Here is a 15,296-nt window from a genome sequence, read left to right on the forward strand (position 1 = left end):
GTTCGTTAACGTGCACCGTCTCGTTTAAACGAAGTCAGTCAATCTATTCCAGCTTTGTGGAGTCAACGAATATCAGCTGTCATGTCAACAGATTCTCCCGCCAAATCCTCAGGCGTGACTGCAGGCCACTTTGGCTGCTTCCTTATTTGGTTCTGTCCTTGTCCAGCGTGAGTTGGTAGCTTTGCAATTGTGCCATACTCTCTGATGATGATGATAATGATGATGATGATGGTGATGGATTGAACTCCATGTGGTATCCAAGGCTCAGCATATTGATTTCTAACCCGACCGTGCTTTTAACTCTGTCCACAACTTTATCCCCGACCTGTCTGCTGTTTTCGTTGGTCTGCTTGAGGCTGTTTATTCGCTAATGTTCTCTGTGTTTTCCTGAACCTAAATTACACACAGAGCTACAAACGCAAGACGTACTTCTTTTAATTTGTAAAGACAAACACACTTATGCTTTTCTTTACACGTCGCAATTATGCTCTAGCGAGTTGCATGAATGCTTTTTGCATGATGGTGTGAGGAAAAACAAACTATTTTGAAGTGTACTTTCTGTCAAAAACACAATTTGTTCCACAACGTGCAAGAATCCAAAGTAAAATGTCGATAGAGCTTGAAAAAGTCCATGCAGTTTTCTCAAGAATGTTTCAAAACCTTCTACAAAAACAGTCTGCAGAGAATAATAGTAATAATACAAAAAAAAAGTGAAATGGCTTGTTCACAATATTGTATGCATACAGATTATCTGTTTGACCAATATTTTATTCTTAGAAAATACACATTTTCGTCTGACCCTGTCAAGAAGACGCTCACCGCCAGCTGTTGTTCCAATTGTGGAACCTGAACAAATTAAAAGAAGCATTAAATCCGTACAAAATGCTCCGGCAGAAATTCTCATCGCTTCTGCAGCCAATACAATTGAGCTGAGAGTCCAGAGGTGCAATTTAGCTTTTTATGCTGCAATCACTTGATTGTGGGCAGCTTTAGTGACCCTACAGACGGCCATTCTTGCAGCATTTTTGTGCCTCCCAGCTGATACACAGAACCTCTTTCAATGTATGCCAATATTGTCTGTTGAAACCCCCCCCCAAAAAACCCAAACAGAATTAATGTAAAGCTTGCACTTTTTTTTTTCTTTACAGATAAGGAGCTGTACTCAGCGACGCTCAACAACTTCCTGGGTACGGAGCCGGTCATTCTGAGAAACCTGGGCCAGCAGCATTACAGCATGAAGAGTGAATACTTGCCTGCCTGGCTAAACGGTGAGTCTGAAGAGGAAAAAAAAAAATGATGTGCGAAAATGTGGAGTAGAATGAAGTGGTCACTTCTAAGAAAACAAAATTATGTAGAGATGAAACGAAATGCACTGTCCTGCTGTTGTTGCACTCGTAACACTTTCCCCTCAATGTGGGACAGTTAAAGCAGAACTCTAACGATAATGGACAGTTTCCAAGTAGAGTTTTCCCCTTACATTAAAGGTTAACCAGCACTGGTATTATCTAATGGCTCGTTACCCATCTGCATTATCTCATCAGAAAAAAAATCATTGACCCAGGGCAACTTCCCATTGTCCACTAAACCTCTGAGTGGATCAACATTACCGCTGTTAGGTGAACTGGTGGCAAACTAGATGAGCTAGAAGTAACAAATTATTAGAGGAATTAAAGAAAACTGGGCTTTATACAATAAATGTACTTCCTGTAGAATGTTCTTCTGCCATTAGTTGTTGAATGAAGGTCAATTTTAAGAAGTCGAAATAACTCCTTGGTCTGCAGTGATGTTTGTACTCTAGTGTGAGTTTAATCCCCATAGCAACTAACTCTTGTACCGACCAGCGTTTTAAGAAAATTAAGACCGGCTCCATCACAACTGAAATGTACAAAGGAAAGGTGAATATTTTTTACATTGCATTAGTGTCAAAAGGTTTCTGGGGTTTTTTTTGCACAGAATGCATAGCAACATATGGGTTGGGAATGGAAGTGAGCCAGTGGCAAAAAACTGGTGACAAATTTACACTTTCCCATGATAGATTCAAAAAAAAGCTCATTAGCAGCTAGTTAGCTATAGCTTCAACCACCTCGAATCACAGAACGCAATGAAAATATCTGCTTGTCAAATATTTGTACATCTTACAATAAAATGTAAGACATGTGATTAATGTATTTAAGGGCAACTTACATTTTTTAAATGAATTAAAGACATTTCAAGACCTTACTTTTTGATACATGAATTTAAGACTTTATAGAGATAAGCAGACACACTGACTTTGTTGTCTGAATGGCAGAGTGTCACCTGCTAGCCTAGCCTAGCTGTTATTGTATATACTTGCTGTTGTAAATAATCTGTACTGTTACAGAACAGGCAACATTAGTGGCAGAAAGCAGAGGTACAGTTGTTTCCTGGAGGTCACCCCTGGGTCGTACTCAGCTTGTGTCTCCAGTGAATACACACTGCGTTGTGTGTGTTCTCACTTTGTCATCTCAGCTAGCTGGGACACCTCTCACACGGCCTCCAAGTCCACAGCCACCATCGGCCATTCATCACCGAGAGTCATTCATTAGAAACAAAATGAACATAACTCATAGTGCCACTGCTGAAAATAGATGTGGTTTTCTTGGAACATGAGCATGGCCATTCTTAAACTAGTGTAAGAGTTAGAAATATGAGCTGTTGTGTTCTTACTAAAGATGAATGAAAAACTTGAGAGAGCTGCATAAGTTGCAATAAATGTTTTAAGTAGAAATGTATGCATTAAGACAAGTTTCTATCTCTCTTTCAATCCATGAAATGTTTTTTTCTCATATTTGTCAAATTAAATATTTTTCTGCCCTCTCTGTGGGAAAAAAAATGGAACTTACTTTAAGCTAGTGGTATGGCTATTTTTGAAGTCTAGCTATTTACCTCAGTATGTTGCAGTAATTAACTGTGTTGTATGAGGGCTATATATTTCTGGACAGCTCTTGATATATGCGTTAGTAGTACAAATGGCCCGTATTTGTTTATAAACATAATTCTGCTTCAGCTGTAGCTAGCAGCAGGTTAGCTTGCTAACGTCACCCTGTGTGTTGTTCTGGTTATAGAGTGGCCAGAAAAACTCTGTGAGATTTATTTTTTTCAATAAAAACACGTCTGACGTGTCCATAGATGTCTAGGTTAAAATTGGTCTGTATTTGCTCTAAAAGGGAACGTTATTTCAACATGTTATTAGAAGTCTAAATTTAGCCACCTTTCAGTTGCTCATGGAAAGCATAAGAACGAGAGCAGATTTTGCTGGGGGCAAACTCAGGACCTCTCAGTTATTAATACATGTAATAGACTTGTCACTGTTACAGAATTAAGGACTTTTTTGTGCTTTTTTCTTGTTACAAATACAAATGAACTCCCTTTCCTCATCTGTCTGCGTCATTTATGTTACTGCAGTTCATTCAAAGAGATAGAAAAGTTACATTTTTGCTGTAAAGTGGTCCTTTTTCTTGAAAGCAAACATAATTTTGCCTCTGGTGATAGACAGAAAACATCTTGTCAGTGCACAACCTGTACTGTTTGGTGTTTAACAACCTTTTAGATTAAAATGCAGGATCCTCAAAGCCTGTAAAAATTCTAACATGTTGACACAAATACCTTTATATCTCTGTTTTTAGCTCTTAAATAAATAATGTTTTTCTGCTTTTTGATAATATTACCACCAAATCCCATTTGAAAAAAAGGATTCAATTCTTTCAAATTGAATCAAATCAAGCCGTCTTTATGCAGCTGTTTGTCTATAAAGGGTATTTGTGAACCTTATAAGCATTTTTATTTCTAAGTATAAGCTTTGACAGCTTTTAGACCTGAAAGTTTTGTTTTCTGTAAACATAAAGAAAACACAGACATATTGCAACTTGACAAAAAATGTTCGCTCACAATACCTACCGCTGGTTAAGCTTTCAGGTTGCCAACATAACGTGCTAAATCTTTAGCGTTGTGTGATATATAAAAGAAAAAGGAACACTGCTTTGCTGCTAATTGTCAACACTGTGACAACTAGATAAAGTCAGGAAAAAGTTTCAATTAAAAAAAAATAGTGAGGGAGAGGGAAGTAGGTCAGTTATGCTAGCTTGACTTTGACAACATCAGCATGTAGATGTGCTGTGGAATTCAAACCCACACATCAACTCTGACATATCATCAGCAGAGCAGGTGTTTAAATTAACTAATCAACCACTTATCAATAATCGCAAAATAAACATCAAGCTTGAAAACATAGTGACTGAATGTTCTGCTCTTTGTGTGGGAAATGTTTGCGTGTTTTTCATTGATGGATCCTGATACATTATTGGCGTTGTCAGTCTGTTGCTACGTGTAACATAGCCAACACAGAGAGTGTGAAGAAAGAAGAATATGAGTACTCTTGAGTTGTTGTTCACCATTTTCTGGATTACTTTCCCTTTGCTGTGGCACACTGCACTGAATTAATGATACCTGCATCTCCAGGTTTCATTTTGTTAGCTGAATCGTTCTACCGCGGCAGCGCGGCTATGGATGCCAAGTAACAGAATCGCCCTTTTACTCTCCAGCTTTGTGCGAATGCACAAAATTTCCAGATGCAAACAATAACATGCAACACGTCAATAGGTTTAAATCACAGCTACGTTAACATTGGCTAGGGTCTAAATAGGTCTTTGTGTAGCCTTAGCAGGGCCTGTTTCTCTGTGGGAAGGCAGTAAAATTGGAGCCCCAACACACTTTGAATTGGTGTAGCTTACCAATCCAAGCCAGTCTTTTAAATTACATTCAGCATTTTGATTTAGAACAAAAACCCACTTAAAGTATGATTGATTAACTCAGGTTGAGGAGTGAAGACGGGCTACAAAAACAGTGGAAGCTAATGAGGTTGTTTCATTTTCATCAAGCTTCGCGTCGTTTCAAAAGACTAGCCTGAAATTTGAGGCAAAAAAAGCTGAGAGTATGAAGCTCGCTCTTCAGCTACGACGAAGGATTGTTATCATTTGGGTCGAGGAGGCGGGGGACAGAGTGAGGCACTTGGAAAGAAATGAAGGGGAGAGAAGAGGATGAAGTCACAGCAGGAGAAATGGATGATGGAAAAACAAGACATTAGGAATGGTGATGAAGAGTCAGAGAGAGAGAGGTGAGGGGAGACGGGTAGGTACGCGAAGAAAGGAGGCGCATACAGATGAGGCGCAGCGTGGCTGTTTATTATTCATACAGATATTGAAGTTTTTTTTATTTATTTAAGACCAGACCTGCAATGAAACCAGCCTCACCTCAATTTAAGCCATTTCTGACCAAACTAAAAGCCTTCAACTGGTCTGGGCTTCGGTGGAGAGTTTTCACCATCCCATTACGGCTGAAAATTTGACTCCTACCTTACAAAGAATAGTCTATCTAGGCAGCCAGTAAATTCACAGAATATATATTAAAAAAAACAACCTTTCTGGCATAAAAATGAATTTGAAGCCCCAAGCAGCTAAGATTTTTTTTCTTAAAAAAACCCCCCAAAAACCTGATTGTCTAGAAAAAGCAATATCTACAACCTAATGAGGCCCAGACACAGAGACATAAAAAAAGAAGGCGGCAGTGACTGAGGAAGGGGGAAAACTCAAAATGGATCGCTAATAGTGAGCAGAGGAAGAGACGGCGAGTGAGAAACGACTGGTGGAGAGGTGAGGCGAAGGGGGATGATGAAAGCAAATAGAGGAGGAGGTGAGAAAGGCCGACAGAGGATGAGATGGAGGTGTCAAGCCAGCAAGCGCGGGGTGTGATTCAGGCCTGCAGGCTGAAACCGTCTCTGCTCACTTGTGATATATGTCAGCCGAGTAAAAATACACCCTCTGATCTCCTTTTTGTGCCCGCGTGTGCGTGTGTGTCCCCGCAGAGCCGGACTTCGTGGGCTCGGCCCTGGTGAGGGAGAGCAGCGGCAGCAAAGACGGCGACGACGACAAGATCTACTTCTTCTTCAGCGAGCGAGCGCTGGAGCTGGACTGCGACACCGAGCTCACCGTGGCCAGAGTGGCCCGCGTCTGCAAGGTAACCCGATCCGTCCCGGAGGCCGGCCCGGGCTCCGTAGACACGCACCGATTCGAACGCCGATCGGCCTCGGCTAACCCAGGAGTTAATACAGGAATGCGGGGACGGATTCATGGCTCTCTGCACACTTGTCTGGGAATCAGCTGTTTTCTGCCTCCTCCAGCTGTGTTGGCAGCTGTTTCTGAGAACTTAATAACGTGCTGACCGTTGTGGGCTTTAGCTAGAGAGCAGTTCTAGGAATAATCTAGTGTTGAGGGCAATGCAGAAGTATTCCCTGTGTTTCACTTTGATAAAATAGAGCGTAAAAGGGAGAGGAAAATGATAGATGGGGTTTCTACTATACTAATTGAACATGTTCAGCCCCTTTAACTCTGATACCCCGCTATAAAATACACTTCAACTAATTACAGCCACCAATTTGGTTATAAGGTCCACCTGTGTGTGTAAATTAAGCAGTCATTCGAGTTTATTGCTATAGCACGTTTCAGTGTTAGAATGGCCTAATCAAAGTCTGGACTGACTTTATTTAATTTGCCTGAGTTTGATCTATTTTACAAGAAAGAATGAGCTAAATTTGACAACCTCTGGGTGTGCAGATGTGGCACAGATGTGCCAGCTTTGCACTACGGGTCAAAGTTCAGACCTAAATCCAGCTGAGAATCTGTGGAAAGAGTTGGGACAATGATCTCCATCCAACAAGACTGAGACAGAGCTACTTTTCAAAGAAGGCAAACTCACACCCTGAAAGCCTTGGAACTACAGCGTAAGCTAGCTGTGCAGAGCTAACTCGTGTTCAGTAGGAGCCAAAGCAGCCGGATATCTTCTGCAGTAGAAGATCTCAGAGAGTGAGCACAGCGGAGAGCGCGTGCTACCAAACAAAGAAAGGAGAATAAGAATGATCAGTGGCTTTTAAATCGTTTCTTTTAACCCAAAGCAGCAGGAGCAACACACTCTCAGCTCGTCGCCAGCTTGCTCATATCGGCCCGTGTGGAGACAATCACACTGACGTGGACATATCTGCTAATTAATTATTCATTTTCAAAATAAATGGCCTCATTAGGAAAACTAATTAGCTTTGATGCCGCGCCGTCGTTACGGCCGCACGTCAGAAGCCTCTTCACTGAGACGTGCGCGATTGCTTGAGTGTTCTTTAATGCGCTGTGATGTTTGAATTGTTTGAATCACACTATGTCCTGATAGCTTAGCACGCGTTGCACTGCTTCTGTGTGTTTTGCTGCTGCGCCACATGCATTTGCACCTTCTAAATCCTGTATTACATCATCTGCAGAGGATAATAGGAACGACTCAACAAATTGGGTCTCCTTTGAGCACAAAGAAGAACACAATCCAGCACCACCTGTCTACACATTTACCGATTTTTTTATTTTTTTATTTTTTTTAATAAGCGTTATTATTTTCCTTCTTTTTGTCCTTCATATCCGACTTCAATATCCGAGGGTCAGAATGGATTTGAAAGCCTTTAAGTGCAATTACAACAGTTCAGTCGGCGGGTGCAAACTGAACAGATTTACTGCTGAGCAGATAAAGAGGGAGAATAAAGATGATATTTGTCTTTGATGGGGTGAACGGGAGGCTAATGAAATGCAATATAACAAAGCGCTAAAAGAAATGGAAGAAGAAGAAAAAAACCTGGGAGCTTAAAGAGCATATCCAGGTTGAAAAGTAGAGTTCAGCAAAAAATCATTTGTAATCCTATATTTCTGAGTTCTGCACCAAGGAATATCCGTCTGCTTTGCAGAGAGCATAAACCACCGAGTGGCCGTTTGAGTATATTTGTGTTTTGTCGGAGGATTATTACTTTGATCAGTTTGTGAAAAAGCGGAGGTCAGCTGTTTCTTTCTGCCGCGTCGGCTTTGAAGATGTCGCTAACGTCATTCGTTTTTGTTCGACAACGTGTAAGTACGGCAAAAAGTCAGAGAGAACAACTGCCTTCAGAAGTCCGCTAATTAGTACATGAAGTCCATCTGTGTGTAATTTGGTCTCGGTATAAGTCCAGCTGTTCCGTCGAGGCCTCCGAGGTTTGTTAGAGTACATCAGTGAACAAAGAGTCATGAAGATCAAGGCAGACGGGTCAGGGATAAAACTGGAGAAAAAGCTTGAAGCAAAGTTAAGTTATAATGCAAAATCCGAAGTTGTGGACGTCTCACAGAGATCTATTCATTCCTAGACCTGTTACAATAATCAATAAATCTGTTAATAACATGATAAATTAAAACCAGCTTGATTGTTTCCATTTGCATGGCTGTTTGTTTTTCTCTGGATGACAAAAAGTCTTTAGTTTGGTCCATTGGTCTCAACTAGTCCCTGGACAGTTTTGTTTATAGAGACGTCATAATTCACTTTATCTGTTATTTCTGATGTTTATTTCTTTTGGATATGTAAAATGTCTTTAAATTCCAATGCTAAATGTTCACTACAAATGAATGTTTACTGATCTTATAGAGTGCGTACTTGCATTATTACTCCATTACTATTTTATTACTTGGAAAAGGTCTAAAAAACAAAAATATCATTGCAATAACTTTTATCATCCAGCAGTAAGACAAACGCGTGGAGGAGTTTCTCTAGATCTTGCTGGCACAAAGGTCCCTTAATCCTAGAAATGTTTTAAGAGGGCCGACAGAAGGCCGACTTTGTAACCATCTTTATGTGGCTCTGCAGGCTCACCTCAGAGTCCATCACCACATCCAAAGTCGGTTTGAGCACGGACCACATCTGGAGTAAAAAGAGGTGGCTCAGGTGCTGTGTGTGGCTCTTTCAGGGTGATCTGGGCGGTACCAGGACCCTGCAGAAGAAGTGGACCACCTTCCAGAAAGCCCGGCTGGAGTGCTCCCTGCCGGAGCGCCACGTCTCCTTCAACAACCTGCGGGCCGTCTTCACGCTGCCGGGGCCCGACTGGCGGGGGACGACCTTCTACGGCATCTTTCACGCTCAGTGGTCAGTATGAGAGGAAAAGACACGCGGCCGGACGCCAAAGATGCATTACACCGTATTTCAGACTCGGCGGTAGAGTTAATTACCGCATTAGTGCTCCGCCGCCCGCCGCCGACGTGTCAGAAGCCCTTAATGAAATCGCCGAGCGGCGAGTCGCTCTGATAAGATGGCTCCTCTGATGTACTTTGTGCGATTAGGTATTTACAGCGTAATTGGGGGGTTTTAATTTAAGTTATTACTGTTACAAATGTGAGCCATTTAGAGCGCGCACCACTCAGGCGTCCTTGGATATGTTTTATTGCTTTTATTAGAGGCTGGATGTCACACAGATTTAATGTGGTTTTAAATGGCGATAAATCCGTCTTCTAAAGAGAACCGTTGTCTTGACCTTGAAAGATTCTACGACAACGATGAGCCGCGGCGTTAGGACCACGGTGGTATGGTCTCCACTTAGAGAAACACTGAAAACGCTGGAGAATAATTTCATGTTTTACAGCAGAAGCATAACGTACACAGAAAAAAACAATCGAAACTAGATAAATCCAACATTTATTCAGTCAGCACAGTTATTGGCCACGGTAGGAGCATTTGAACATCCAAATCCATAACATTATATATTTATAAAGCACTTTTTTTAAAAAAAACAGTACATTTACGAAAGATCCTGATATATAAAAGAGATAAATCCAAGACATGAAACTCTTTTAAAACAGGACAGAGGCATTAAAGAGAACCACCTACTCAGGGCCAAACACTATTCATAAAAGATGGGCTTTTATTTTTTAAGTTTAGTGATCTTTATTGCGCAGTAAATGGACAGGAAAGAGAAGGGGAAGTTATACGAACGAGGATAAAGTAAGGATGCCTGTATGATAGTTAAAAGCAGAAACAGAGACGGTCTGCCTGAAGTTTCCACCTTGGACAACTAAGATCAACTGACCTGAGGGAGATAAGGCTGGGGTAAATCAGAGAGGTGAAAAGGAGCAATGACATTTATCTATTTACCAGCCAACGTTAAGATTTTAAACATTAACTCTGATGTATTACAACACTGCAAAAACAAGTTTTTGTTTAGTTTCTGGAGCAAATTAGTGTGAAAAAATAAGACAAAATCAACCTACAAGAAACTATTCAGCAAGATACAGGAGCTTAATATTGATGTTAAAGAGTTATCAGTTCCACTAGCAGATTATTTCGCTTATAATATGAGGAAAATATCTTGTTATACATGAAATAGTCTGCTAGTAGAACTGGTGATTTTTAAATCAATGTTAAAACAGTTATTTATTTAAAACAAGCTCCCATTTCTTGCTAAAAAGTTACTTGTAAGTTAGTTTTGCCTTATTTCAAGTGTCCTAAGATTTTTTTTCTTTCTAAAAACTAGACCAAAAGTACTTGGTAAGATTTTTTGCAGTGTAGTCTGTCTGGAGGAAGGCCGTTTTTTCCTCACTTCATTTAGAATCTTTTCCGTCATAAACACAAATATGACAGCAATTTACAACTATTAACTAAACTATTGAATAAAGATTCCAGCTGACAGATATGCCCTCTGGTTTTAGTGTCAAAACCCAGCTGCTTTATTTCCCCCTGGAAGCCAAAATCCATCACAGCCCTGGTAATTTCCTCCGTAAATTAGCTCTCTTAAACATTTATGATAAGACATGCCGAAAACATCTTCCTCGCTCTTCTATTTACCAGACTTATTTAATATTTTAGATGTTGCAGCCACTTTGTAAAGACTGTAATTTGCTTGACCAGTTGTAATACTTTAGTGGTTCCCAGCCAGGTTCAGGTGGTGGTGGGTGAGGGTTGGGATTCTTTTGGAGGAAAGTTTGAGGTGTTCTCCGTCTCCAGGCGGACGGCTTTGAAGTGAGCCTTTTGTATTCTTCAGTAGGATATCATGTCACCAATCGGATCGGCTTTGAACCGCAATCTTTCTTTCTTCATTTGGCGTTCCTTCAGCTGCTGAAAGGCTACCTTACTGACCCCTTGCATGCTATTGTTTCATCTGAAAATTTCACACATGCGCACATCGCTGGAGGGAAGAAAGACTGTTCTTTTACTTGCCATCCATAGCTGCGCTGCGGCGGTAGAGCGATTCAGTTAACAAATTGAGACCTGCAGATGTAGGGATAATTAATTTAGTGCAGTGCGCCACAAAACACAGAAAATCTGTTGAAGAACAACTAAAGCCCCTAGTGTCATTCTTCTTTTTCAGCTACGTTACACACAGACTGTGTGTCAGAGCAACTGACAACAGCGACTCTATATATATATACCAAAATTCAACACCAAAAAATACTCAAAGATTTCCAACACAAAGAACAGAACATTCTGTTTGCTACAGTTTTATGTTTTTAGGCTTGATGTTTATTTTGCAAGTATTTTTAAGTGATCGCTATGGTAGACTAGCTACCGCTGCTATTAGCTAATCTAACACAGCGGTGGTTGGCTAGCTAATTTAAACACTTACTCTACTGGTGATGATGTCAGAGTTGGTGTGCAAGTTGCCTTTTGTTTTATATTATAACTAAACCGAAACACACAGAGTTCCACAGCACATCAACTTAAGGTTGTCAAAGTCAAGCTAGCATAGCTACTTTTTTTATTGAAACTTCTTCCTGACCTTGTCATCCAGTTGTCGTAGTGTTGACTATTAGTAGCAAAAGCACTCTGTCCTTTTTTCTTTTACATATCACGCGTACATTTAAGTTTTAGCGTGGTACATTGACAACTTAACAGCTAAAACCAACCGTAGTCATCGTCAGTGAGCATCTTTTAGCCCTCCAGCAGGAAGAGGGGGTCGGGATCTGGGGCGTGTGACGTCACGCTGCAACAACTCTATAGCCGCCTCACTTTGATAGAGATAACATTAAGATAACATTACATGTGGTGCTGTGGTGGCGCAGGGGTTAAGCACAACCCAAATATGGAGGCCTTAGTCCTCGACCTGGCTGTCGCAGGTTCAATTCCCGACCTGGCCACCTTTGCCACATGTCTTCCCCCTCTCTCATTACCCTCTTTCCTGTCAATTCACTATCAAATAAAGGCCATTAGAGCCAATAAAACCTTTAAAAAAAAAAGATAACGTTACATTATGGGAAATAATTTCAGAGTTCAAGTCAGAAGGTCGCCGTCGATGTTAGACTTTATAAAATCAGCAGCTCTGCTCCCATTTTGCCCCCCCAGATAAATCACGACATAAGTTCATAAAAACAATCTTTACTCGACTGTTTGCAAAGCACTGCAGTGTGCAATCCATTTTGAAGCTAAATCTAAAACCGTGTACGTCAATAAGTGTTTCCAACAATGACACACAAACAAAACAGCAGGAGGCTGAAAACTGTGACTTTTACAGTTCCCTGAGTACAAGTGCACAACGTTTTTTTGGTAAACGACATTGCCTGCATGTCAGTGTCTGAGTGGCTGAATACAGAAAGGAAAGAAACTCATTCCCAGTGGATGAGGATGGAAATCAAATGTCGTATGATGGCGACAAATGTAATTTAATCTGCCTGGGTCACCAGTCAACAGCCAGTTTTAGTCCCACTCGCTGTGTGAGATGCGTGTGTGGGTGTGTGTGGGTGTGTGTATGAAAAATAGCCTCAATGTTAAACGAAACGCAACTCTTGAGTCACAGCAGCCTAAATTATTTACAAGAGTTTAAACATCAGATGCATTGGCCACAAAAAAGTGGGAAATATATTAATATGGCAGTTTATTCAATACAAAAACTACAGCAGCGTGAATAATCCAGCGCCTCCCGACACAATCTGTCTGCTGTTTCTTTTTCACACTTTGTTACCGTTCGACCACAAACTTCAGCGTATTTCGTCAGGATTACAGAGGCAACATCGTGAAGTGGAAGGAAAGTAAATTTTAGACGGTTTTCAAAATTGTTTGCAAATCTGAAAAGTGTGGCTTGGATTTCGTAAGCCGCCGTCTCAGATTTTTGAGTTGTGTTCAACGTCAACTCTGCACGTTCTGTGACTAAAATGGTCGTAACTCATTTTTCACTAATGTACCATTGCAACGTGTCTTGTACTGTGATGTAGAATCCATATTTTTTGTTTTAAATAGCTTATGCCAAGACTGGATAATAATAATAATAACAATAATAATAATAATAATAATAATAATAAAATGAAAATTCTGACTTTTTTTTTTTATTGAAACCTGTCAACATCAGTTTTCAAGTTCTACAATCGATTGTCAAATCAAATCAAAAATCTACAAGAACTGTTTGTGATAAATGACAGAAGATAAACGATACGATAAATTCTCACTGAAACTTGAGATATTGTTTGTAACATTTAGGTTGTTTCTGAAGCATTTTGTTGCACTACATCCTATTGAGAGACTTTAGAGTAAAGTGGGCTTTATTAATAGCAATGAGATTTGTTAAAAACCTTTTACATGACATATTAGAAATGCATTTTTTGTTGTTATTCACATTCACTTGACATGCCAGTGACAGACGCGTTTCACTCTCACTTTCACGTCCTCCGTCCGTGTCAGGCATTCATCCGGCAGACAGATAATTCATCCGTCACATTTTCCCCGCCGCACACGGCTGACTGCCTTCCTCTCTTGTCGTGTTTCAGGGGCGACGTGGACGTGTCGGCCGTGTGCCAGTACCAGATCGGCGACGTGAAGAAGGTGTTTGAAGGCTCCTACAAGGAATACAGGGAGGCGTCACAGAGATGGGGGCGATACACGGGCGCCACCCCCAGCCCGCGGCCCGGATCGGTACGAAACCCCACTCAGAGTCCAGGGACATTTCAGGAAGCAGGAAAAAACAGCGTGAGGGGCAGGAGAGCTGGGGCGAGAGAGGTAATGAGGGAGGCAGCGGGGAGGAAAAGAAACAGGTGATAGAGAGAGAAGTGTGGAGGTGGAAAACAGTTGAAGCTGGCACGTCACGAAAAAGCTCAGGGCATAATGGGCCAGGACGGAAAGGAAGGAAGGTAATGGAGCAAACGGAGGGAAGGCAGGGCAGTCAACCTCCACGCCAACTAACCATGCCAACCTGCGCCAGCGCCAACTAAGAAGTCTCCTTCCCTCCGTTCTCTTCTCTCTCTCTCCCAACCTCTCCCTGCGCCGCAGTGCATAACTAACTCAGACAGGGAGAACGGCTTCAACAGCTCCCTGCAGCTGCCCGACGCCACGCTCAACTTCGCCAAGAAACACCCACTGATGGAGGACAAAGCTCTGGGTCGCCCCCTGCTGCTGACCAAGGGCGTCAACTTCACCAAGCTGGCGGTGGACCGGGTCAGCGGCCTGGACCAGCGGGCGTACAACATGCTGTTCATCGGCACAGGTAGGGACAGGCTCCGTCGCCTCGGTTATCAGGGAAAACATTGGTGTGTTTTTATGGAAAAATATAAAGTCCTGTAAAAAAAAAAAAAAAAAAAGTAGTTTTGAAGTTGCATTTCACCTCTTTACACTGCAAAGACAAAACCTTACCAAGTGTTTTTGGTTTAGCGTCTGGTGCAGTTATCTTACTACACCTGAAATAAGACAAAACTAACTTATAGGTAACTTTTCCTTGAGATATAGGAGTTGTTTTATGTAAATAATTCCTTAATGTTGATGAAAAACTACTAGCTTCACTGGCAGATTATTTCACTTATAATATGAGAAAGTATAATAGTCTCTCAAATGACATTTCACTTCATTACGTTGCAAAACCACAAACTCTTACCAAATATTTTTGGTATAATTTCTAGTGCAAATACCTACATACACTTGAAACAAGATAAAATAAATTTACAGGATTTTTTTTTTTTTTTTTTGCAGAATGTAGAAGCTTGTTTTATATAAATAATTTCTTAATATTGATGAAAAAGTTCCATTAGCAGATAATGTAATTTATAACTTGCACTTTTTCATCAATATTACTTAGTTCTTTGAGCGCAGAAGTTCAGCAGCTGCAAGATACAGACACGATAAAGACATAAATTTACAGTATAGAGCGTAGGAATATAGTTTGGTCCAGTTTCAATGATTCAATAACAGCAGCACCATGCTGGAATGTAAAAACAAGAAAACGAAAGATAAATAATTCAAAATAACGGCCTTATCTGCCATCCTTTTGGCTTTTTCTAGCTCTAGCTCTTAGTGTTATAACTCAAAACAAGAGGGTTTGCAAAAATATTCATGACCCTTGTACTTTCTCACAATTTTATAAGCACAATTCTTTAAGGATTCGATGAGGATTTGATGTAGTGGTGCACCGATTGCGGTTTCCTGATTTTTGCTGATACCGATTTTTTTTTTTTTTTTTTGCTTTTAGCCTGAAAATTCAGAGT

The 15,296-nt window shown here is 40.8% G+C and overlaps 1 protein-coding gene across 2 annotated transcripts in view; it reads left to right on the forward strand.

Annotated features, from left to right (window-relative positions):
- Positions 1 to 15,296, forward strand: part of sema4c (sema domain, immunoglobulin domain (Ig), transmembrane domain (TM) and short cytoplasmic domain, (semaphorin) 4C) — a 130,043-nt gene that overhangs the window by 102,317 nt on the left and 12,430 nt on the right. For both annotated transcript variants that reach the window (XM_032578339.1, XM_032578338.1), the window contains exons 8-12: positions 1,149 to 1,268; positions 5,882 to 6,033; positions 8,816 to 8,991; positions 13,593 to 13,737; positions 14,092 to 14,305. In XM_032578339.1, coding sequence (XP_032434230.1) covers positions 1,149 to 1,268; positions 5,882 to 6,033; positions 8,816 to 8,991; positions 13,593 to 13,737; positions 14,092 to 14,305 — 807 coding nt within the window. The remainder of the gene's footprint in view (positions 1 to 1,148; positions 1,269 to 5,881; positions 6,034 to 8,815; positions 8,992 to 13,592; positions 13,738 to 14,091; positions 14,306 to 15,296) is intronic.

Source organism: Xiphophorus hellerii, chromosome 12, assembly GCF_003331165.1.
Source record: "Xiphophorus hellerii strain 12219 chromosome 12, Xiphophorus_hellerii-4.1, whole genome shotgun sequence".
Classification (NCBI taxonomy): domain Eukaryota; kingdom Metazoa; phylum Chordata; class Actinopteri; order Cyprinodontiformes; family Poeciliidae; genus Xiphophorus; species Xiphophorus hellerii.